The sequence below is a fragment of the Hesperophylax consimilis genome, chromosome 16 (assembly GCF_061612785.1).
Source record: "Hesperophylax consimilis isolate HC1 chromosome 16, BYU_Hcon_1.0, whole genome shotgun sequence".
Lineage (NCBI taxonomy): Eukaryota > Metazoa > Arthropoda > Insecta > Trichoptera > Limnephilidae > Hesperophylax > Hesperophylax consimilis.
Window position 1 is genome coordinate 24040365 of NC_142851.1, and position 27709 is coordinate 24068073.

At 32.8% G+C, this 27709-nt stretch overlaps 2 protein-coding genes across 2 annotated transcripts in view; one reads left to right on the forward strand and one right to left on the reverse strand.

The window, feature by feature from the left end:
* LOC149416907 (neurexin 1-like) overlaps nucleotides 1-10174 on the reverse strand; it is a 460023-nt gene extending 449849 nt beyond the window's left edge. Inside the window, exon 1 of the mRNA XM_089641346.1 lies at nucleotides 10093-10174. The gene's annotated coding sequence lies outside the window, so the exon portion shown is untranslated. The remainder of the gene's footprint in view (nucleotides 1-10092) is intronic.
* Nucleotides 1-27709, forward strand: part of LOC149416909 (uncharacterized) — a 178581-nt gene that overhangs the window by 101197 nt on the left and 49675 nt on the right. Inside the window, exons 6-7 of the mRNA XM_089641044.1 lie at nucleotides 4305-4332; nucleotides 5003-5087. Of these exons, the coding sequence (XP_089497170.1) occupies nucleotides 4305-4332; nucleotides 5003-5087 (113 nt within the window). The remainder of the gene's footprint in view (nucleotides 1-4304; nucleotides 4333-5002; nucleotides 5088-27709) is intronic.

Here is a 27709-nt window from a genome sequence, read left to right on the forward strand (position 1 = left end):
CGCAATTTATTTAACCGAGAAAAAAAATCTTGTTTTTTGTGTAAATACCGCGCAAGAGTCCCAACTGCTTCCATCCGCCTGGAGCCAGTGAGAATATGCCATCCCCATATTGGGATATGTTGTAAAGCCGAAAGTAGTAGAAAGTGGAAGGAGGTGGGGAAGAAGAAAGTGGAAAAGTATCTGGCTATTAAGATCTGGTCACTAAATACGGCCAGAGCCATTTCAAGCAACGTTTCAATTCTGACTGTTGTTCTTACATCAGGACGATACTGAGAGTGTCTTTCACTCTGGGATATGTCGCAAATATACTTTATTTTATTTAAATGTGTAAATTATGATTTATATATATTTATCAAATAAAATTTACTTGCGCACGACGGGATTTGAACATGCAACCTCCGGATTATTAGTCGATAACATAACTCCTCGACCATGGACGACATCAATTATACAAATACACTATTGTAGCGCCCTTCGTGGCAGCCGGACGCGTCATGCCGTCCTCCAACAGTTTTGTGTTCTTTTTAGTATTTTCAAAGGAAATGAGCCAACATCCCATTGAAATTATTTTTAAAATCAGTCAATCAACATTTTAAATTAACTTGCCAATTAGGGATCAGAACTTTACAGTAATGTGATTAGAGTGCAGTGTGTTAAAATTGAATAACCGAAAATTGTGCTAAAAAATATCCGAAATTGAAGTTAAAATGGGACGAGAATCGGTAACTGTAGGGACGCCAGATGTTTTTAACGGAATTATTGGAAACTCTGGAGGCCCTAACAAGTACCCAGGGTAATTTATTATCCCGACCGTCGCCTTTAATTGCACCACTAACACAATCACCAGGAACAAGATTATATGGAGATGAATGATGGACTTGCCGAACGTCACAGCGGTGCTGCAAACGTCTGTTATCTATGTAAGGATACTGTGTCAGCGCTTAATAAGCAGCAGACACATACCTGGATGGATGACGAACCTCGTGCTGGCACTGTTGGTAAACGCGGTGCACTCTCTCGCTGCAGCAGCTGGTTCAGTTTCCTCACTACCTAGTACCTAGGGTTCTTGCTGCAGAGTCTCCATCTCTGTGTGACCTGTTTCTGTATTTCATCACCTGTTCCTGTACTTCACTTTATTTAACTTCATTTTAATTTATTTTTGTAATATTTATATTTTTTTGTCATACCTGCATCAAATGTAAAACATCTCACAAAAACGGCGCTATACAAATTGGCCAATAAATAAATGATGTGCTTAACAATAAAATAGTGTCGGCATTACGTATATATACAAAATATTTAAATATGATAAATGAATCGATGCATTTTTGTTAATTATGTTCCTCGTAAAATGGAGACACTCACACTTCAGATGGCTTCGTACGAATTCAAAGTACAGTTATTTATTTTTTGGAATAACTTAGTGAGTAAAACCTCAAATTGTAATATTTGATTATTGAAGACAATACTAGCGATTCCTAAACGAAAATCTGAAACAGAAAACTCAGAAAAAGATACGGTCATGTCTAGGACTCGAACCCAGGACCCTTGAATGTTAGTAGTTCTTATTCGAAGTATGATACAGTTAAATATGACCAAAGGAGATAGGGTCCCATTAGTTCTGTTGGTAGAGCGGTGCCCCGGCAAGGCAAGGGTTCTGGGTTCGAGTCCTAGATGTGACCGAATCTTTTTTCTGATTTTTCGTCGAATCGCTAGTATTGTCTTCAATAATTAAATATTACTAAGTATAGTTGTTTGATTTTAAATCTTTTATATTTATGACACCAGCTGTCTATTTTTTTATCTTAGCATAAAAGAATTACATTTAAAAGTAACCATTGGATCTTTAAATAATGTGATGCTGAAGGGAGTGAGGAGAAGAGTATTGCGAAAGAGGAAGACTTCTATTATTTTCCCTAATAAGAAATTAATACATACGCGACGTCAATAAATATAGACACGCGTCGTATTTAAAGTTGATGACGTCTTTAAGAGATTGATGACGTCGTACATTCGCCCATTATAATTATTATGCTGTAGGTTCATTACAATGGATTATGGATAAAATTAATTAGTTCCTGATAATACAGGGTGGGGCAGATGTTTTTCAGGAGGTATAAAATAAATTTTAAAAATTAAGAGTCTTTTTTACTATGATCAGTACATAATCGCATTTTTTGTTTTGAAAACCATTTCAGCAAGATGGCAGCCTTTAGTATCAATACATTGATGAAGTCTATTTCTGGAGTTTTGGGATGTTATCAGTAAACTTGTTAATTCATTCACAAGGCCTGCAATGCGGTTTTATAAAAATACCAATAATTTTAAGAGTTTCTTAATAAATTAGCAATTTTTATTTTTATACGTGAGGCGCTAAAACAATGTTATTTATGTTCTTTTTTATTGAGACACAAACAGGACATTTAAAGTACATTCTTGTGGTCAGTATAAAATAAATTTAAATACAAATATAAATGTCCCAAGACTAATGTGTAATTCACTATCACAAAAATATCAGTATTTTTTTATACAAAGCTAAAAATTACAAGACATAATATTTTTAAAAATATGTTTAAATTAGGTATATAATAGAAAATATCAAAATATCAAAAATCGAAACAATAAAAAAATATTTGTTTTTTTTTAGGCACAGAAATCGTGGAGATATCTCTTGAAACAAGTTATATTATTTACGAAAATATATATGCAAGCATGTGTTTTAGCAATATCGTTGTATGATCGAGACATTCTCGACATAGGATTAAAGTAACCAGTGTTATTGGTAAAAATTTCGGTCCAAAATATGTTATGGTTTCTAGTGAATTTGGGCCTGGCGTTTAACTTGATTTGATGGACTATGTTACTATCTACTTGATTATTCACAATTTTGTAAAGTATTAAGAGGTCATTTATGTTTTGTCTTTTAACTAGACTCTCTCATTTGAAATATGTAAGTCTTTGTTCGTAACCGTCTAGTAGATGGTAGACACCTGATCGATAAGACAAAATATGTGTAAATTTTCTTTAGACAGATTCAAGTCTAGATACCTGTGTGATATAATGTGGATTCCAGACTGTTGACCCATACTCAAGAACAATGCGGATTAACGAATTGAATAGAATTATTAGGCTTTTAGAATTCTTGAATAGTTTAGTTGATCTTACAATAAAACCAAGTAATTTATTTGATTTACTTACAATGTATTCAATGTGTTGGTTGAACGTTAGTTTTTTGTCAAATATAATTCCTATTTTTTAAACATACAAGTTAACTTTTTCACCCACTTCGAATCTATTCGCTTAGATGAATTTCTTCCATTGAGAAAATTTTTTTTTAAATTTAAAATTAAGTTGATTGTTTGAAGTAGGTACCGTTATTTATTAATTTGCCTTTCTGTGTTCTCCCGTTAACCGTATTTCCTTTTATCAACAAAGCTTCGTTTGAAATGTGAAATATTCCTCGTCATAATTATTTAAAGGTTAATATTACAATTCTTAAAGTGAAACACTCGGCTTAGATTTCTTAGACGTAATAAAGTAAATTACACTATACATAATAATTAAGCTGGCATATCTCGCTACGTCATAAAACCAATTTTATTGACCAATAAAGCGGGAGAATGAACCGTAATATTAAAATTTCCACCAGAGTGAGAAAGGCGTAAAACGAAAGAAATTTTTTTATGTCTAATAATAAGGAACATAAATGAAAATTATTATGATTTAGGAAATACTAAATGAATACGTAAATTAAAAATAACTAAAAAAATATTTTTACTAACCGTACCCCACCACGCGTTGCTACGGCTCAGTCTATCTGTGCAGATAGAGAAACAATAGTGCATGTTGCTTTTACGTCCAACAGATGGAACTGTTTTTTTAAATCATTTTTTTCTTGTCATAATTTTAGTATATATATATTAAAAAAATAAAAATTATATATATATATATATATATATTAAAAAAACACACGCATATTTGACAGCAACTTTGTGTCAAAAATTTCAAAACAATCAATTAAGGACTTTCGGAGACTTAAGATTTTGAACAAACGAACATTTTTATTTATATTGATTAATTGATGATTGATAAGTCGCAGTTTAAAATACCGAAGTCCAACAGGTAACAGCAAATATTTCGACATCGATAGTGGTTATAATATTAATACTATGTTTTGCTCTTCTAAAATATTAAATTTTCAAGTTTATCGAAGAAATAAATTAATATGCCCAACGTTTCCTTTGTTCTATGTGTCTACAAATATCTAACATGTTTTTTTCTTCTTTCATTACAATGCTGCTCAGGGACTGGATGACTGCAATTTCAAAAACTGTAAGATGTTTGATTTCTTTTCTACCTTACATATTAATAAGTTGTTTGATTTCTTTTCTACCTTACATATTAATAAGTTGTTTGATTTCTTTTCTACCTTACATATTAATAAGTTGTTTGATTTCTTTTCTACCTTTCATATTAATAAGATCCACGCAAACCAATGCTCCGTGATCTTTTTCTACAGATAGTCATTTTTTGTATTGCTTTTATTGAACTCTTTTAAATGGTGTCAAGAAAGGCGAGTGTTTTGTGAACTGGTCATTCAGTCTACTAACTCATACCAATCATTGTGGCAAAATACAGTAAGATTTGTACAAAAATCAAATCCACGCCGCCCGCCACAGACGCTCGTCTTTATGTAAATAGATATCGACCGGTCACTGGCTGAGTTGGCATCGCGTTCCCACCCAGGCGTGGAGCGTTCAATTCCTCGGCTGACTAAGCCTTCTATTACAACACAAGCAACATTTTTCTCTTACTGTAGTGGTCGTATAAATTTTTTAAATATTATTCGTACCCCGCGAATGTTTGCCTTTCTTGTTTATTCAGTATTTTGGTAAATAAACTTCCTTCTTTGTAAATTGTAGGCATGTGTGTGGAATTTAAAACCAATTATCTTTGTCGTCTGAAGTGTTTTATCAAAGTGTTTTATATTTTGTTTCACTAGTTGCCCCCGCCACCCCACATAGAGCTAGTGATGACCTTACCACACCTCCGGACAGCATTCAAAAGACCCATGGTTCGAGTAAGACGTGAGTACATTTCATGAACATACATATATCAAAAAAAATATTATAAGCGATAATTGTTAGCCTGAAACACAAATATAAATTGAAAATCCTTCCTAGAAAATATAAGTGCCACCGACGGGAATTTATTTTTTTCTCGTAAGATGTTTTCAAGTTATATTTGTGTTTCAGGCTAATAATTATTGCTTATAATAATTTGCTATCCTTTGTGCTTTGCATAAAACCTTTTCTTGTTTACCATTCATAAATATTAATACATACTATTATTTCTTTGGATGTATTTGGATTTCTTTGGAGTATGTTCCATCGGGATAATTTTCAAGCTGGGTTTGTTCCTACATCAGCTTTATTTTAATCTGTTCAGCGATTCAAGTCTTTGGGGTACGATTGTATGTACATAATTAATCTAGCTATTGTATCGTACTATTGAGTCATCAATCTTTGAAAGATATTGAAGAATTTTATCATTTGGTTGCACCGCAAACTTAAGAAAGCCGTAACATTCCCTAAGATATTACAGATGTTCTACCCGGTGACTGGATAAATCATCAAAATGATAATTCACTACATATTTAAAAAGTTATATAAAGTCATGGAAAGTGATGAAACAAAAACTTTATTAACTGGGTTAAGTAGGTTAGGTTTAATTTTTTTTCATCGTTTCTAATGACTTTAAATCACTTTTTAAAGTGATATAATTGTCACTGTGTTGAATTGTCACTGTGTCGAGTTATCATGGAACCGATCTACCATTACCCGCTGTGAGTAACGAAATCTATCCGCCCGACAGCTAATCGAACACTTTTACACAATATCTATAAATACTTAACTTTTACATCAAGGCTAGTGGAAAATACGGAGTGTTCTAGATCTGTCGAAATATGATACGGTTTTTTTATTATTCGATATAAGAAAAACATAAATATCTGTATTAATTAATCATACATCCTTTTTTTAAATGTAACACTCATTGATTAAATAATCAAGGTTAAAAATGGTATTGGCTATTCTTGACCGTCTAATCATTTTCTTCCTAACCTCTTGGGGTAAATGGGGATTTACATATTATTGAATAAATTGTACCTTTAACATATAATATGTGTTTAAATTTTCTATAATGATTTATTGTCATAATAAATAATTTGATCGCAGCCAATTTCAAACAACATTCGAGAAATCAAAATTTTTAGTGATTTGTTTCCTTTAATATTGTTTATTCCTTCTGTTTTTGCATTCGAACACACCACCCACTTCGCGTTGATAGTGTGTTGAGAAGTTTGAAAGCTCTTTTAGATTTGTTCCCCTCCACGGTCCAACTTTGAGCGCCCGGGGAATTAAAAATGGAAATCTTCCGAAGATTCTATTTTGGGTACTTATGTTATATATTTTATTTTTCTTTCCGCCCTGTGTAAAGTACAAATCTCGAGGCGTTCTCTTTCGATGAAATTTGAAATACGGCGAAACGATAAAAATATTTTTATTTTAATAAACATTTTTTCCATTGAGGATTTTGTTTTATCTTATTTTCATTACCTCTTTCTATTCACTTTCCTATTTCGTAAATTTTATATAAAAATAACCTTATTTGTAATACTTAAACATCTGCAGAAATAGTGTGTTTAGTTGCTCTTTACGGCCCTCCACACTAGTTATCATTTTGCTGCAAAGGTTTTGTGGTTTCTAAAACTCAATTCCATGATATAAGCTAAACAGCGCAAGAAAATCGCAAATGAAGCATCACTTAAACGATTTTTTTCATGGATTTCCAATATTTATTTCTGTGTTATGTACCTACTAACTAACGAAAAATCACTCAATTTTACCAGAGGTATAAGCAGATATGATGGACTGCTACATCATTCTGTCTTGTCACATGCTCCTTGCTTCATTCAAATTCATGCACCGTTTCAAACAGTTACTCTTTTAAAGGTTATTTCAGCAATCCCTTGGAAACATTTTGTTTTTCTACACGTAACAATAAATTTTTGTGTTATTAGTAATTTTTCTTTATTCTTTTTTATGTGAATACCGCACAAAATCCTCAGCTACCCAGATCCAGTAAGACTATGGTAGGTATCTCTAACTGGATATGTTATGCGGCTGAACGAAGTAAACAGAGGAAAGAGATAGGAGAAGAGGTAGGTTAGTTAGTCAATCCTAGTTGTTAGGCTATTCAAATCTGGTCAAGCGGGAATGTGCGATGTCAACGCGATGTCAACGCGATGTCAGCGCGATGTCAACTCAGCCACCCGTCGGTGGTTGAGTTTAAATCGCTTTTGGATAACACCCAGACGTAGTGTGTTCAATTCCTCGGCTGGCTAAGTCCTCAATCACAACACAAGCAACATTTTCCGCTTAAAGTGGCCGTAGTAGGAGATTTTCAAATAGTGTCAGGTTATTAGTAAATAGTTTATCAATAAATAAATAAATTGTACAAGTCTTCCGCATCCAAATGAGGTCACCTTGCAAATAGATATTTTCTTAGAGGATGGCATCGCTTGTTGGTATAGCATGATGGCATCTTTTAAGGCTTCCTACGTTTATAAGTAGTAGTTTATTAGATTTTTATAAAATATATATATATATATAAAAGTTATAAGATAATTACATTTAAAATAGTATTTACATTGCATTTCTACATATTATGAGGTTTTAATACTACTCTTACGTGGGAGCTTTAGATCGTGTCTAGAAGAAGTGTGTACAGTACATTATTGTAGTTACTTATAAGTAATTAATAATAATATGATGGGTACATTTTTTTGTGCTTTAATAAGTGCAGTGAATATTTAAATGTAAGCAAGTACTATAAGTAAATGAATCTCAAAATGTTTACAAAGAAGTCTAAAAAAATATTTTTGAAGTGAAACTTCTTTAGGCGCGTAATGGATTTTCGGGGACGGAGTAAAACCGAGTCAGGATCGACACGAAAATGCGGGTACCCCCACCACCGCTCACCGTTCACTGTCCCTCTCTCACCATATGCGCTTGTTGAGGTGGGGGAGCCGCTCACGAACGTTCTCTCTCTTCTCTTCTTTCCTCTCTCTCAGACACCAGCGAACTGCGCCACGCCAAGCATCAGCTGCTTGGTTAGTATACTGCGTCGTGAGTGTAATACGAGTGAAATACGTAATTGATTGTGGTTCATACGGTTTGGTACAGAATTTCAGTGTTAAAAATGAGTAGTGACGAGATAGAGGTGATGAACACATCATTGTCATTGTAATTTCTTTGTAATTTTTAATTGTAATATTGTTATTTATGTAATATTGTATACTTGTGAATAAATTGAAAATTTTTGGAACTATACATTAATCGAACGTCATTCATCTATAAGAAAATATTAGAAAAAGCAAATCCATGCTTCGTCGTTGAATTATTTAACCTCTAATTTTCAAACTAACCTAAGAGAGAAAATAGAGATGATGAAATGAAAATAGAGAGAGAGGAATACTAGAAGTTTCACTTCTGTCTTGCGTAGGCTTGACACACCCACTTTTTTTTTAAATACGGTGATTATTCAAATAGGTCAATTTAAATTGCGTAGAGGGTATCAGTAGTAGAAATCCAGGGAAAAATAATTTTTCGATCTTCCTACCTCATAACTTCAAAAACAATAATTTAAAAAAAATTCTCTCTCCCATGAGGAACTAAATTTAATAATTACTCCTCACTCCACCCCGAAAAGTTGTTAAGAAGCAAGTACGAGTACACGGGATTGGCAGGTGGCCTAAAGGAGAGGGTGGTGAGGTAGGCAGAGGTTCTATACATCCCTCGGAAGGCTCTACTCGGGTCAAAGTAGGAATCCTCTAAACAGGTAGAAACTTAAACTTTTAATTGCTACCGTAACGGAAAGTTTTCGGTTGACTCCGCAATTCAAAGGACTCTGGTCGAAAACAGATACGTAACTGCTCGAGATCGTGCCCTGTTAATACTGGTTAATTAATATTAATACAAGATTACCTTCAGCAGGTTAAATTTTCAACATTTTCGTCACTTGAACGTTTCACAAAATATATGAAATTAAATTAAAACTTTAGTTAGTCGTGAAAAGCATTAGTTTTTATTTAATTCCATATTTTTTGTCACGGCGCTATAGAGTATTCAATCACAGTAAATTGGCATTAAAAAATGCATTTCTCAATAAAATTCAATTAAACTCTCGATCCCGATGTTTTTACGGACACCTTTATTGACTTCAGTCATAATGAACTAATAAAAGTGCTTTAATAATTGCAAAATCACTCGACGCCGTCATTTGAATTAAATTTTTAAAAAAAACTTACTTTTTTTACCATAATACATCGACCGGAAATCGAAAGGACACGGCTTCAAGTCCCGTTGGCGTCATGTATCTTTTATCAGGAGATTTTCCAATGTGGATGGGTGTTTCAGGCTAATAATTATTGCTTATAAAAATAATAATACATCTATTTTCAATTATTGACAACGACTTTATCTGCCGAGTTTCAGCTCGATCGGATGTCGGGAAGTGGGTTAATTTCTACTTCCTATTCCCGAAAAACCAAGTAAAATAATTTAAAAAGAGAACACATCAACAGCCTTAAATCAACTCAACATTATAAAATAAAAATCGTGAATATTATCATAATTACACCCGATTCTTCTAGTGAAAGGATAACATTCAACATCGAGATATTGCTTGAAACTTCGAACGAATTAGCAGACTATCAATGATTTCACGGCGCTGGCGTTGTGGGTAAGCACTTTTAATTTGACGCAGTTGTTACCTTAGTGAAGCCACAACCTTAGCCATTTCCAGAGTACAAAGTGAAACTACTGTTTGACTCCTCTTAGTAAATAGTTAGTTAGGTAGTCACCCAATAAATTCAGGCAATTTTGAGGTTGCGCCAGCAAATTTCCATACGTACCGTATTATATTACACGGAATGGACTGTAAACCAAATCAACAAGGATGCGAAAATATAAAGCACATTCAATTTGATTTGAAAATCACGGGAAATTTGGAATGATGGAAACAGCTTACCTTGAATTCCCATAAATCCCTGCAGTATGGCTCTCGACAAACTGGCACTGTACACAGGGTGAAAATTTACTGCAAAACAAGATGATGATTTGCAAAAAAGAGCACAAAGAATGTGAATATATGAATCCCATTCACGACGACACAACGCATGCAACTGCTTGCCACAAAATGCGAATAATGTACTGACTTGTGACAATTTATAATGCATCAGAATCATCTTCTTCTTTACAATGTGAGTAATGTTGATTTAACGAAGGAAATGGATAGTAGGTATGATAGTTTATGGTGCGAAATGATGTTAGGTATTATGCCAAACTGTTTCAATACTAAACATGCGTCAACTATTGTTTATTATTCAAGACACCATATTATTAAGAAGAAACATTTTACTGAAATATTTTTATTATTAAATCTATAAAACCTGTTATATTCATATTAATTGAACAATATTCTAGCTTACGAAAAGGATAGCCTTTTAAAGAATATTAATGTGCGAATGAAATAGGAGGGGAAATGGACGGTCCACTAATGTATGACCAATGGATCTAGTTCAGTGAAACCACGCACACTGTCTAAATAAATAATATTCACCTTATTAAAGCATAAGCATCTATCATACGTTTCAACAAAAGAAATACACATTTTAAATAAATTATTATTGATAAATAAAATAATGTGGTTTCACACGTCTGATATGATTTATGGTTCCAATTTTCTAAATTAAAAGTTGATATGCTTAAAATTAGCTTAGGTTTTGTTTTCAAATGCTTTCAGTTATATTCATTACGGTTGAGTAAATAATTTAAAATAGTAATTTCCGATATTCCGCATATTGATTAAATAGAAAAAACAGTAATATTCACTATTCAGATTTCAAATATTGCTTGAAATGGATTTAGTCGTGTTTGGTGACCACATCTAAATAGACAGGGGCTTCAACGCATCCTTCTCTCCCATATCTTTTCCTCGTCCCACTACCTTCAGCCTCACAGCAACCACATTTGGGGACGCCAATGTTTCACTGATTTCAGGAGTTTGGAGTAGTTGAGGTTCTTGTTCGATAGCTACTCTAAAAAATATATAAAAATACACATATACACGTATATATTATAAATTCGGGTAACGTTCTCTTTTTATACGCTACGTTATAACGATCGATCTGAGAAGAGAGTTTTAACTGTATACAAAATTAATGGTCCTTCGAAGTCGAGAAAATCGTCTGCAAAACTGCGCATTAGTAAGTTAATGCACTTATAAGTTCTATTTACTTTTTTTCTTTGCATTCGATTGCGTTGCAAATGCGAGTTCATAGATACCTATAACAAAAATATGACAATTGATCCGCCGTTGGCCGCCTGAAAAATTTCGTGTTTCAAGCTATAGAAATATACGTTATAATTTTCCGTCACAAGGACACTTTTTTCCAAAAAAAATAAAAGAAAACAGCTAAATTTCCTCATCGCAATAACCTCGAAAATTCTACTATCTGAATCCGTAATTATTTTTTATACCCTGTGTAAAACTTTCAAGTCAAAAGTCAGGGCTGAACCCCAGATCCTAAATCTCCACAACTCCAATGCTATATGGCTCCCAACTCCAAATCGACTTGAAAACAATGTTATATAGCGGGGAACTGAAGTCAGCAAACAAGATTTTGGAACTTTCAAAACACATAAATATTTATGTACGAAATTATTTGACAAACTTTTGACTTGATAACTAAATACATTTCACCTAAATGGCTTTAGTTTATAATATATTTATGTATGCAGTAAGATCGCAAGGTTTTTTTATTTTTTAGTAAATCAAGGATAAATATAAAGAAAAGCATGAATACTTCAATGTGTTTTTGGTAAAATAAAAGGAGAATGTTTTCGATTTAAACAAAGTATTCCGGATGACTAATTATTGCTTATAATTAGTTGTTATCCTTTATGCTATGCATAAAACTTTATGCTATACATAAGCTTACCTTTTATAAAAAATATTAATAATTAATTAAAGTCAAAATATTTCACCATTAAATTAAAATATAATATATCTCGACGCCACCTAGTGAGAAATACAATAACAATACCTTTCCTTACAAACATAAAGTTCGTTGTTTTCAGGTGAAAAAAAATCAAAAAATATTTGTTAATTGAAATAATAGTATTTATTGAATTATTTGGCGGTTAAAAACCGACGTAGCACAGTGGTTCCGTGCAACTGGCCAGCAATCAGAAGGTCCGGGTTCGATTCTCGTCGGCGGCATTTATTATTTCTCGGAAGAATTTTTCAATTTATATTAGATTTCAGGCTAATGATTATTGCTTATAATAATTTGTTGTTCTCATTTTCGATACGAAAATTGGTTGTTTTTTCTGAAGCAGCTCATATCAATTTTAGTAAATAATTTTATATCACTGCAATATTTCATTTCGAATTCATTCTCCATACACAGAATGCTGAGACTTCAACTTAAGGCTCAAGCCTCGAATTTGTTTATGCTCTTCGAAGTGATTTATTTCAGTATTTATGCAAATAAACTATTTAGTTATATCTTTTATTGATAAGATGACATAAAAAAACTTAAATCATGGACTCATCCAAACCGTGCTATTTTATATAGGGCTTTGATTTCACAATGTATTCGTTATAATTTGTCATTGCTTAATTCATAAATATATTTTTGATATTATTTTATACCATTTTTACAGATTGTTTCACTCATCGAGATGATGTATGATAGTCAATAAACAAACTTTCAAATTCAATACTTTTCAAACTTTGAACGTATTGAAACGTGGATAGATTTTTAAACCTATATTTTCGGTACAGAACGTTTTTCCATATATACCTGTTATAAAAGGGACAAGTAATGTTTTCAAAGTGTTCATATAAAAATAGAGTTTATAACTAGAACTAAGCTGTATAGTTATTAGTAACGAATTAATAGTTTTATCGTTAAGGCGATGCACTACGTCGTGTAATATTTTAAATTGAGCCGCTATCAATAACAACCCTTACGTAGATGGCGATAAGGTTTAAATTCGCGGGTTCGAACCCGGCGTGCGCAAATAAATTTTATTTGATTAATTTGTGTTATTTCACAATTAATTAATTAAAATAATATATAGTATATTTGCGGCACGTTCCAGAGTGGAAGATACTACCAGTATCGCCCTGGTGTAAGACCACCATTCAGAATTGAAACGTTGCTCCAAATGGCTTTAGCCGTGTTTAGTGACTAGATCTGAATAGCCAGGTACTTCTCCACCTTCCTCTTTCCCTTCCCCACTTACCTTCAGCCTCACAACATCCCCCAATTGGGGATGCCATAGTCTCACTGGCTCCAGACGGGAGCAGTTGGGACTCTTGTGAAGTATTCACTATAAAAAAAAAAAAATAAAAAAAAATAAATTCCCGCTTAACACCATGTTTTGATTTATGCAAGAAAAAAACGTGGCAAAAAAGTACCTTTTATTTTATTTTGTATTATTATGTTCAGGCATAAATATTAAAAATTTTTTCGATCATTTTATAAATAACTTAATTTGCCACATTATCGTTCGTAGGTTTGTAAGTAGGAGATTTTGACCTTTAAATCAGTTTTCATAGGCCTTTACATTATTTTTTTCTGGGCTTATAAAAAGACTTATCTAAAAAATACTCGATTATTTCAAAGGCCAAGATGTATTCTACTCGCATTATTTAATTAAAGCATCTGAAACATTTCTAGGCGACCAAATTTTCAAACCAAAAACACATGATTTTGCATTACTACGTATGGCATCGCCTTAACTTCAAAACTCGCTATGCTCTCTCACTACCCTCTTGAAGATTATTTCTCGCTTCAGTTCACCTAGTTTTCCTGAAGTAAATATTCTTCATAATCTAAAAAACGATGTTTTGCCTCAATTTTTAAAGAAGCTGTTTAACTTTCTTTGAAGTTGCTTAAATAAATCGGAAAAGATTTCAACATCAACAAAATATCATCGACTGGAAAGTATTGGCTTGTTTTATACGTTTTGAAGATCTAATTTTGACCGAGCAGAGTGGAATGTTATTTTAAAAATGGCTTTTTGGAAATAAGATTGCAATTGATCAAAGTAAATCTGATGTAAAAGGAAGATTTCAAAGAAGGGAATTTTCGCTTCACTGAGATAGATTTCTATCTTGACCGCATTGTAACATTTTGCAGTAAAGATTGTGTCAATACGGCGGGATTCGAGTATTGGCAAGTTGCAGTGAGGAATTTAGTATTGCGATTAAACTAAAATAATAAACGTATTGAGTTGCTAACCCTTGAGGAGAGGCGCTAAAAAATACATGGGCGCGAGCTAAATTCGAATGCTATTTCAAATGTAATTTATCAGAAAATAGTGAGACAAATTTCGATGCATTGCAAATAATAGATTGTATTTTGGAGGTGGGTATTGGTACCGTCGCCCTGAGAACCATTTATTGGAAAACCAACACCTCTGCCATAGGTCACCCCAATTGTTTTGCTACATTTTGTTACTTAGCAGGGTTGCCCGAGTTCATGTGATGAGGTTCGTCCAAGTCTTGCCGAAGGTCTTTAACGCAAAAAAAATCGTAAAGCGTACTTCTTTTTAATGTAAATTGATATAGCATTTGCAAGCTGCATAAAAAAATATATTGGTCGAAATTCTAGAAAAAAGTTTCGCTAATTTCTATAGCGAAACATCACATATCACAGTTGCATCACATCACAGTTGCATCACAGTTGCTTCACAAAACAGATCTCTATTTCACAGTTACGGTGTTTAATTATTTTTGGAATGAGCACCACGCATTTTTGCAAAAAAAAACTGAACGTAGAACGTGGAAAAAATGTCTCTGTGACTAGAGAAAGTATTATTTCCCAGAAATAAGTTCTTCTTCAAAGAAGGACGAAGGAAAAAAGATTCGATAGTAACTTACAATCTTCTGCGACGTCGTGCTGCCCTTCACCCTTCATGAACCCCTTTTCTGGGCCTGATTCAATAATGAAACAATGACCTCTATTACACTGCCGCATAAGTTCCAAGTTTCCTTGACTGGATCCATGTCGCTTAGTGTTGGAAATGATTTATGAACAAGCCGGTTAATGTCGCATTTAGATATTTCCATGACAGAGAAGTCAAACAAAAAGAAGAAAAAGAAAACCTAGGCAGAAATTTTAGGGTTGAAATCTAATTTATAATTTGATTCTTAATGAGTAAAAAGTAAGTCAATATTTTTACAGTATGATCTATACTACAAAAATAATAGCTACTAAAAGTCTTCGTCCGCAACAATAATACTCAACACTCGTTTTTCCTAATATTTTTGCGAACTGAAAATAGCTCTATCTAATGAAAAACCCACTCACAAAATGATTTGCAATTTCTTAAACCTTGAACTCAGTTTTCTAGATTTTATACCTCAGCACACAGATTTTTTACTTTGGCTAATTTTCTTATAATGCCTGTAGCTGTAGATATCACAGTTAGTTGTCGGTTCATAGTTCATGGTTCAGATCAGTATAATTTAAAACCGAATATTTGTTACAAATAGAAACAAATCTGAAGATGTAAATTTAAAAAATGTGTTTAATCTAGTATTTCAACTTCTAGATGCAAGCAAACTGTGTTAGTTTAGACTTTTTACTGTGTTTTAATGCTTTCCAAGAGATATTTTACATTTGGTAATATTAATTATCAGAAAATGCCCACATTTTTTGTTCAACAAAAGCAGATCAATCATCAAAAGAAAGAGATAATTTGTACCAAGATCCATGGATTTGGAGGAACTATCTATCTCAATTCACATCAATAATCCAGCCTTAAGTAAAAACGGTTCACTATTCAACCCTCCCAGTTTCTTCCATCCCACCCACGCCCCACACCCTCTCAACTAACCCTTAAATCCGCCTTAGTCCGCCGCCACAGCCTGAAAATGAAATACCAGTAAATAAGATAAATGAGATGGCTAAACGATACGTTTTTCTCATAACTTGTATTAGGATGGACTTCAAATATCGGGGTGACCGAGACATAGTTTTTATCACACATAATATTATGTACTTTAGGGGAAAATCGGAAAGGCAAAGAAGAAACGGAAAAATTATGTCTTCAGAGCTCTAGAGATTAAATATGAATTTTTCTTCCAATTTAATTTTGCATTGACACATATTCTTGATAGCTTACATTATAATAATGTTAACAATGCGATATTTAACAGTACAATATTCTGTGAGATCCAAGGTTTAATGTGTAAATTTTTATGTAAAATTTTCTTTACAGTTTTTATTTAGATTGGACATTATGTTATGTTGGATTACATCAATCAAATACCTTATAATATTAATGATACGTTCAGTAAAATAGTGGGAATTTCAACAACTCTAGTCGCTAGAGGGAGCTAGTGTAGCATGTTGACTTAGACATTCCTCTCAATGGCGGCAAATTAAATTTATTTAGTATGTGGTGGCGGTGTTTTGCGCTTATTTTGATTAAAAAATATATAAAGATGTTTATAATAATGGGTTCCGTGGTTTAGTTAACGAACAAACAGCAAAAACACTTCTAAGTCATTTTTTAAGATGCCAGAAAAGGTTAACAGGTTATAGTTGATGAAAGGATTTAGTAAAATCCTAGAAAATAAAATCTTGTTGATTTCGTAAAACACGTGTAAATATAATTTTAATTTTTTTAAGGTTAATTCAGCAAAGCTGTTTTAGTTCTATGTAGCATTCTATGAAGTTCATGTTATAATCATCGTCAATGTTGATGTTGAAAACACCTTTTGAATTTTTTTCGTGACAATTCACAAGAGCGCCCCGGTCTGCACATTGTAAAGGCAGGAGAGCTATGTCACCAGCCGATTGGGCAGCCTTGTGGGGCAAGGAAGGTTTAGCGGCTAGAGGAAAGGATTTATTAATGCGGGTCTTGAAGAGGCCCAGACTAAATGAAAGGGGAAAAAAATTCAAAGACATTAAACATATTGATACGTACTGTTAATAAATTTCAATTTTTTGTTAAAAATTCATATTATTAAATTAATTGAAATCTTTTTGACAAATTTCTGACATTTTTATAAATATTTTATTACCTTTCTTAACCACAAAGACAGAGTTACTAGCTGCTGTAATATTTTTTTAATGTATGAGCAAAAAAACAGTAAGAATTTAAAAAATATCCTTTAATCATCAATCTAATTTAAAAAATCCTCTTCATAATTCAAATAATTTATTAACATAAAATAAAGAATATAATTTCAAGTCCGTTCAAATACATGAGAGGAAATCGAAGCGCACTACTCATGACGATAGGAGGCGCTAGTGAAGCAAGTTGCCTTCATTATTTATTAATAGTATAGTGTGTTTGGATCAAAGAAATTATTACATGCATCATTCATTTTAAGTTATGTTAAACGGTATTCCAGTTTTTTCAATGTTTATTTATTTTGAAATAAATGATTTTTGGTAGTCACGTATATCTCTCACGTCCGAAAAAGCTATCTAGCGTCCAGAAAAAACGTTAACTACTCAAAATAGACAATTTCACAATTCAAAATTAAAATATAAAACCTGATTTTAGGTATCAGATATCACTACTAAAGTTTTCAGTATTCGTGGAAATGAGTTAAGTTTTGCTCTAAATTCAGTTCACGTGTGCAGACGATTCTAAGTTTTAAGGTCTGATACTCTAAAACCACATTTCTGAACTTGGCGTGCGCTATAGTTCCTTTAACCTTCCGCATTAAGATCCTGGGTTCGATTCCTAGTTGTGACCGTTACCTTCTTATTTTTCTGACTCTTGTTCTATTTCACGTTTATATTAGATTTATTAGTATTATCTTCTTCATTAATTATATATCACATTGATGGGTAAACCCTTGAAATTAATTTTAAAAAAGAGACGTTCCTGAATTATTATTTTGTTTTTCATCCAATTGAGACCGTGAATTAAAAGTTATCAAACCCATTCCTAATCAGGGTCGTAAAATATCCGTATTATACCATTTATTTGGCAGTTAATCAGCTCACGTGTGAGAACAAACGGTTTTGTTTTCGCTCCCCTAGCCGCTCTCCTCCCCTAGTGGAGATAAATCTCCCGGGGGGTGAATAACGGGAATAATGTAAGCCACGCAAGGAGCACGTGTATCGGGTTATACAGTTTTCTCCAAGGCAATGAAAGGGTTCCCATTGAGACAACACGTAGGCCTCGCTGCTATGAATGAATATTTAAGCTCTGGAGATTAATCGGCGAAGCATTCGTTAAATGCTTTTGATTTAGTTATAACTTTGGAAGCACTTAAGAACGTTTAGTTTAATATTATGTATCATTCAGGTACTTAAAATTTTAATTCAGTATGCAATTTTAGCTTTATGATTTAGATAGGTATGCGGATATTATAGACTCTACCATTTTATATTTTATATGTCCGATTAATTATCGAGTACTATTTTTTTACAAAAAACTACTTATTTATAAATAAGTTCTGCTGTATAATTATTACTACGCGTAATAGTTGTTTCGCCCTTTAAAAGCATACAGTTTGTTAATTCGTTCACAGGGAAAAATAGCTATCACGTGTAATAATGATTACACAGCAGAACTTGTTTGTAAATAATTTAAAAAAATGATAATTTAATAATAATATTATTGAAAATATAAAATAAAAACCAAAAATTACACTTGATAACAATAAATTTACCATTGAATTATTTTTTTCAGAAGTCATATATTAGGTAACACATGTTCATGAGGAGTAGCTTTTTCGACTTAGGAAGGGGTGATCAAGAATTATTTAAGTTTCATCGGTAGTTACAAATATTCTCTGTATAGTTTAAAATAACGTTTTCCGTACTGTTTACAACAAAACCTACTTGTTTATCAAAATAAACAGTTTTAATTAATTATCTAATTTTTTATAAATATGACCAAATATTACTTCTGGACTTTGTCCAAATATTTTTTATGTAGATTTCAAAGAAGATTTTTTCTTCGAACACTTGAAAGTTTTGTCTTTCTTGTATTGTCAAATTTGATTCGGTTTTTTTTTAAATTTTTTCGTATTGTCTTATTTATAAACAAATGCATCTATTACAGCTTCGTTCTTCATTATATAAACGATATTGCTATAAAAAAATGGCAGCGTTGAGCTATAATGCTAGTGCGTATAATTAATGAGACCAGAACATTGGCAAAACCCAGAGATTTTATGCCTAAAAATATATTAATTTTTCCTCTGTGAAAATAGCAATAACAAAGAAAAAATTGCGTCGCAGAATATATTCCAGAAAAAATAATTTTCCGCTTAATTTTGATTTCTTCTATCTCAGTTGAATGAAATAGGCCACCCTTATAGATAACAAAGGTCTATTCCGATATCCGGCCAGTAAACATTAACCTACATCAGTGTTCAAAACAATAACATCTCGCTTGAGGGAAAACCACCCCTAGGTATGTGCAGCACACGTGATTTGAGACGTCTTATAAATGAAAATAATCATTGTGAAGGCTTTACACGTACGAGCGGGTACGGAAAGGCTTCGATTATCAAATATTTCAGGAAACTGAAAGAGATTGTAGGACCCATTTGGCATTCGGTCCACAACTCTCATTAATACGATGGAGTGTGATTCTATTTTTCAAAATGGCGAATTTCTATTGTTATTATATTGTTTTCCAACCTATAACTATACCACATGAAATATATATATTACTATTGCAGACCCGGAAAAAGTTATGGGATAATATAATTTTTGTACAATTTGTGAAGTTAAAAGTCCCAAGATCATTGCCTTTCAAAAGAAGAAATTTACCTTTCGAACGTCGGTAAACTTGAAAAATTGTGACATTAACACAAGTCGTTAATTTACGAATCAATGGACATATTTGGCAAATTGCCAGAGGAATTTAAATTAGAAGAAAATATTATTAAATAAGGTATATTTAGTTTAATGGTATGAGAGCCTGAACAGGTAAGTGTTTAGTTTGGACCTGAATTCTGTTGGCCTTGTTATGCATCTAAGTTCCGTAGAGAGTTCATTCCAATCCTTAGGGCTAGATACTCCAAAAGCACGATCTCCATACTTTAGGTTCTATCAGTCTGTAGCTTATGATGTTGCTGATCTAAGAGTTGACTGCCTCAGTGTGAGGTGGGGCCATTTCATTGATGGCTTTAAGCACCATCCAGCACAATTTGTATTGGATTCTTTCAGGGCACCTGAGCCAGTGAAGGTTAAGAATGGGATCTGAAATGTGTGAATATTTATAGATTCCAGTCACCAGCCGTGCCGCCGCATTAACATGGATTGAAGTTTGTCGGTTTGGTATTTTGGAAGGCTGCCATAAATTCCGTTGCAGTAATCGAGACGTGAGACCACAGCGTTGATGAGTAGTTTTTTTGCCTCTATAGGAAAGTTTTTTTGGACTGACTTGAGTTGTCTTAGGTAAAAAAACCGGGGGCATAAAGTCCTATTTATTCGACTTCTAAGCAAAAATTCTGATTCTAGATTGACACCGAAAAGGTAGACTGTTGTTTTTGAAATGATTTTGACCGAAATACAAATAGCTGAATCGTCTAGGATATATTGACGTTTGTTTGTGGCCGCCTAGAGAAACTCAATCTCTGGATACTGCTAAAGCTTGTTTGAAGACATCCAACGAGTTTTTGCTTCCATACAATCAGCTATACGGGTTTTGAGACTATTGATTTCGTTTGGAGTGCAGTAAAAATAAACTTTCTGATCGTCAGCATAGCAGTGAGATAAGAGACCAAATGACTCGATTATTTTGGCGACATTATTTGTAAAAAGAATGAAGAGAAGTGGACTCAAAACAGATCCCTGGGGTATTCCTAAAGAAATTGTTGCGAAGTTATACAGTTTATTTCCAACCTTTACGGCTTGTAAGCGATTGTATAGATAGGATGCCAGCTATTTTTTTATGTCGGATTTCAAACCAAATGTTTCCTCTTATCTCTTAATGAGGAAGTCATGATCAATCGTGTCAAACCCTGCATTCATGTCTAGGAGTGAGATAAGTGCTAACTTACCTGACTCTATGGCAAGAGATATTTCTGATAACATACGAACTAGTCCAGTTTCTGTTGAGTGGAACTTTATGTGTGCAGATTGACGATTTGCGAATAATTGTCTTGAATTCAAATGACTGGTCATTTTTGCAGCATAAATTTTCTCCAGAATTTTTTATGTGAAAGGTAAGTTAAAGTTATCGACATCTAGTTGTGACTTACTAACCTATCGGTGTAAATACAGCTGACTTAAGTCCCCCGTGCTGATTGATTTATTAAAAACGTGAACTAGGAGCTAAGACATTCGAACATCATTTTAATAACCATATATTGGTATATGATCAAGTCTGCAATGCTTACTGAGCGAACTTGAAATTATTTTAATTACCTCTTCAGAAATAAAAGCGAAATTGGCGTAAGAGCATGAGATATAAAGGCACGAATGGAAAAAAATTCCGTAAAAACTTTGAGAAGGCGTCTGGGGAAATAAATATCTTCTTGTAATAGTGACTTCGGAAATTACAGTCCTTATTGAGTTCCAGAGACGTCATACGTTGGTTCGCTCAGAGTCAATCTTTTCATCCAATAAACTGATATTTTTTTAATTTATTTTGCTTATATAGTGTTTTTGAGTAAGAATTCACTCGTCTCTTGAAGTTATAGCAGAGTAATTTTTTGTCTTTGACATCTCCAGGTTAGTTCCAAAATAGGTGATGGATACTTTCTAAACTGTAAATAGTCTTCCTTTTGTTATATTACTAATTTTTCTTGAAAATTTGTGCCTTTTCATGGTGTATTTCTGGAATGGTCTCCAAAAGAACTCCAATCTGAAGATACCCGAAGCAGGGTGAAAATTTCAATAATTTACCTACTTCAAATTTAATTTTCATTTTAGGAAACATGTTTTTCAAATGGAAGAATAACATAGGTGAAATTAATTATAAAGCTACCTGGTAAACAATCCATAGTCAGAAATGAAATAAAAATGGTTTACATTATGGTTAAGTAATTTTTACGTTGTAAATATCCTCTAGGTTGTTTGTTCGGATTAGAAAGGTGCGGGGATTAAAAAAAACGTTTTAGACTTATTGCTTTTCTAAACTGAGTTATTAATTGTAAAGGTTTTGTCAGGGACCGCAAAGGTTGTTTATAAACCCCTAATCTGCACGCACTTGTAAAAAGATATTTTGCTGGTTTTAAAAAGTATAAGATATTATTTATGAAAAGATTTGTGGCAAGCAAGGGATGTTCCTAGATTATCTTTTTTATGGTCTCCGTAGAACTATTAAACACCAATGTAATTGCAGAAAATATTTTGAATAACGACCTTTGTGAATATGGTCCAAAATACACAACCAAACAAAATGAAATGATTATATATGATTAATCAAACGGTAAAGCAGTCATACTTTTTTTTTATTTATTTATATGTGTTTTAAATGAATTAATGTAGGCCATTAAAGATTCCAATTTTCAATGATTTTTGATAAAAAATTGAAATTACTTTATATGAGTTAATGATTAATGTTTTATTTTATTTTTTTATTTATCATACCAATATGATGAATTATAAAAAAAGGATTAATAAAACAATAAAAAAATTATTTTAATGGGAATAAACTTAAATTAAAAGATTAACGTTGGAAAACAAATTTGCAGTATGTAAATAAAGATTTCTACACGAAAAAAACGCAATTTTACTGTATTTTATTTTTTATTATATTAATACTGTGTTTTCATGATTTAAAGACTCAAAAAATTAAATAGTACACGGAGAAAACTTCCCTATAAAAAGAATTGCTAATTTTATTAAAAATCCCATAAAGTATTCGTATTGTTATAAACGGAATTGTAGGCCATTAACGATAAAATTGATAGGTATCCTAAAAAACTTAAGTAAAATAAACTAAGTAAAATATCGATGTTTTGTCACGATGTCCGTACACGTGTTCAAACAAGTCCAAACATTTTTGCATTTCGTCCTGATATATTATTAAGACTATCGCAGGTGGATAAACACGTGTTCCGATATTATAGCAAATTTAACATCACTTTATCAGGAAGTGGCTAACAGTCCTGTTTTTAACATTATTCCTAATAATTTGGAGAGATTTTCAATAAATCATCATTACTCATTTTTCTCCGTGCAAATATACCTATACGTACTTATTTGCTATATATATTTTTATTTAAAAATATATTTTTCTGTTTGGCTGGGTATTTTGACCTCAAATCCAAATTTATGAAAAGGACCGCGCAGTCGTTTCTCCGAAGTCGGTTCCTCCTTGCTGAGAATCATGACCCTCTCCAATTTCCATGGTGGATAAAACTCCTCCAAGGACCCGGACGTATTGGACGCCGGTGATAATTGATCTTTCCTGCGCATTGGCGACTTTCCTCTCCTTCCCCTGCCTAACACTTGGAGTCCTTGGTTTGGCGAGCATCGTGTCCGAAAAACCTTAAAATACGGTGTAGGCGGGTAGATTAATTATGAATAAAAATTTATTTATATACACACTTCACCGCAATCCTCGTTTACACATCTGCCCTGATGATTGACGATGAAACGTTGGCTAGGGAAGGAAGTGGCGAAACACGTCATAATATCCCAAAAATAAATCACTATAAAATTGAACGGAATCTATCATAGTTTGTGTTTTTTTTTCATTTAACGCATTCTTATTTTTCTTCTGATACCTTCTACTATCAAAGGTTGGCTATCTTCAGAGTAATCTGTATGCTGTATTTTGCAATGTTTTACTGGATGTTTTCCCCGATTGGTTAGAGATATATTTTTTGTTCATGTGTGTAACACTGTTCATTCGAAAAATTATATATAGAAAAGTAAATAATTTAAAAAATACACCACCTGGCATTACTGTCCTGAGAAACTCTATACAAATATTTTTTACCGCACCATCAGATACCTTCATAAGTAACGACTTTTATTATTCATCTCCGGGGTGTTATGCTCTAAAGACATCCAGGATCCCGCTACCACTTGAGGGAATTGTTAAAAACGTAATTTGGTTCGACAGACCCACTGATCCCAGTAATTGGAACTTCGTTTGCAAATTGGGGCCTGAAAACGAGTTACGCGTGGGCGGGCCTCCGCGCGCCGCTGGCGACGGTTTTCCATAGAAAATCCAAACCGAATTTTCCGGAAATTAACACTTGTGTAAATGATACATGATACGTTGTTGAGATTAATTCAGTGGAATGCCTCTTAATATTACACTCGTGGTTCATTCGGGCAGTCATGATTAATTATCTTCGTTTTATGTGTTGTTCATGAGTGAACTTTTGAATTTTTTTTTTTGTAACGTAATTTGTCCCTTTTTCAGGGTCTCTTAATCTAATCTTATATCCCTGGTAAATAACTGTTATATCTGTCATATTTTTCAGATTTAACTGTTGGGAATTCTTTGTTAAAAAGTAAAAGGTTCTACCTATAATTGTGTTTATTTACGTTACAAATAATATGTCTGGATTTACCTACACTGTTCATTACCCGAGAGTTGGTAATGCTCTGGTTCGAGAAGCTTGTTCCCTGTCACTATAACCTCACAAACATCTGTTACACTCTAGCGACATCTGACGGCCTCTGGAGTAAGCTTTATGACTAGCGCCATCTATCGCTTAAATACTCATTACCATACATCACGATAACGAACTCTGAACTAAACATATGGAGATGGATAAACTTAATCGATGTTGAAAACATTAATAATTTATTTATTTATTTATTTATTTATTCATATTTGGGAAATCAACAGTTTACATTTTTACAGATTGTACATAAGTGAAATAGCCAAAATAAAACCAATTACGGATTTCCTCCTTGTGACTTTACGTAAGACAGCATTAGAAGAAATAATTAAATTTATGAGAAATGTAAAGTTATAATTATATAAAATAAAAGAATTGTATAAAATAATAGAACAAAATAATACAACAAAAATAAAGGGGAAAAAAAAACTAAAATTTATATAAAATAAAGGATTATCGATACATTGGTAACCATAAGAATACAAACAATATTGTGCATATAAATCATATCATAACCATAACCATAAGAAGACAATGTTGTGCATATAAATCATACCATAACAGGATTATAAATATATAAATACTAGAAACATAAACATCAGAAACATCAATTCAAGAAACATCAGTAAAATACTCTTTTAAGGTCATTTTATATTTAGTAAATTCGCAATTGAAGATGTCGATATTGAATAATATGTTATTGTAATTATTACATATTCTGTTCAGGCAAGAATTTTGTCTACAGTTCGTTTTGCTTTGATCGATTTTAAACAGGATAGAAGACCGTGTTAAACGTGCAGGCACATTAAATTTAATATTATTTAGCAACTCTGGGCATTGAATATTATTATTAATTAATTTATATAGGAATAGAGCATCTGCATGATGCCTTCGTACACTTAATGAATCAATTTTAAAGTACGAAGCTGCCTCTGCATAATTATTAAATCTTACATAATATGACCTGTAACAGAGATATTTTAGGAATTTGTTTTGAATTGCTTCGATTTTGTTTATGTGGATTTTATAGAATGGAGACCAAACAATTGATGCAAACTCCAGATGACTTCGTACGTAGGCAAAGTAGAGTTGCTTAATGATATTGATGTTATTAAAAAGTTTTGTGTGACTTAATTATGATGGCTCGTCTACCCTCAGCCATAGTCTTAAAATATTTAGACGAAAATATTTCGTCTTAGGTGAAGTATATTATGGTATAATAATAATAATAATAATTGGATAATTTGTATAGCGCCGTTTTTGTGAAAAATCACCTATATATGGTATGGGATAGTATCTTATGGTATTGTTTCTCGTGGTGTGGCCTTTTTACAGATAAATCAGTACATGAAAAATATCTCTCTGGCAATCAATCCATTTCATATACAAATCACCCGTTACATCTGTCTCCTACCGTTCTAGACGTTGTTAGTATTCAAATTTATTTTCCTTCGATCTTCTTTGTCTTTTCTGGTTCTACTGAGTGTTTGGGTTTATTTGATTTGTTTCTGTCATATGTAAGCGTTTTTGCTAGTACGTGCTATTATTTAAATCATTTTGTTTATTTCCACATTAATTTCTGAATCTACTTGAAAATCTCACCACAAATTATTTATTCCACAAATTTACCTACCTTACCTGTGTTGGTATTTGGTACGTCATGCAGTATTTACCTACCCTAACGGTGTTGGTATTCGGTACGTCATGCAATATTTACCTATCTTAGCTGTGTTGGTATTTGGTACGTCATGCAGTATTTACCTACCCTAACGGTGTTGGTATTCGGTACGTCATGCAATATTTACCTATCTTACCTGTGTTGGTATTTGGTACGTCATGCTATACTAACCTACCTTACTTGTGTTGGTATTTGATACGTTATGCAGTATTGATTCCGTTAATAGTGCACTGTGCACACTATAGTATCTTTACCTAGTAGTATGGCTTACATTTTCTCGCCCTCAGCGTTCCCGTGTAGAGTAATGATTTATTGATTTTTTGGAAAGTTGACAAAATCAATGTATTTATAACCATAAAAATAGTTAACCACGCCAAAAAAAACTTTCGAAAATAATTTGTTTTTTAACATCAACTCCACACAGGAGGTCCTGAGGAAAATAATTTCCTTCGGGGCCTAGGTCATCTTTGGAGATGCTAGGTGGAGTGTCTTTTCGAGGAGAGGAAAGCGAAACATGGGTCTTAAAGAGACTTTTGTTGTAGGAGGGAGGAAGCACACGGGCCGGCAAATCGTTCCACAGCCGAGCTGTATGTCATCTTTGGGGATGCTGTGTGAAGGTTTTTTTTTAGAGAAATGAAGAGGAGAAATCTCTGGGAAAGATAAACTATGAGAGGTGGGTAGAAATATAGCGATCAATGTGTTCAGGAGTGACGGACGTGTGCATCTCTCCCTCCCACTGCGGTGCAAAAGATAGGTCGGTTGGTTCAAGACTTAGAAAAACCACACTCCATGAACCCGAGCACTCCTGCTAAGTCACCAAACGTAGCAAACCACTTGAGGTGACACATGGCACGGGTGTTGGTTATCCAATAAATTGTTCCTGGAGCACCCGCCTCTAAAATAGAAAATTAAATTAAATAAAAATTTGGTATTGTACAGATATATGTACGTATCATAATATTGATTTAAAATAGTGATCTTTTACAAAAAATGTTAATCGTCAGAAAATTATTATCATCCCATTTACAAAATATTCGTATTCTGACCTCAAAACCAATAAGAATATTGATTCCACGAATTCACGTTGTAGTAATACTGACTTGCAATTCCACGTTGGAATTCTCGGAGCTCATATCCTATACGAGGTCGCGCTGGATAAGACGTCATTAAATGCAGCGAATAAATTAGTCATAAAATATGAGTTTTGCTTTCCAAGTTTAGTACAAAATTATAATGCAATATTATAATTATTATATATATTATCATTTTCATATAAAGCTACGTTTTTTATGACTTTGTGAGGATTGACATACTTATTATGTAAAGTAAATGAGATCCACAAGAAAAACATAAAAGGAATCTAAAATATTCGGTCGTTCA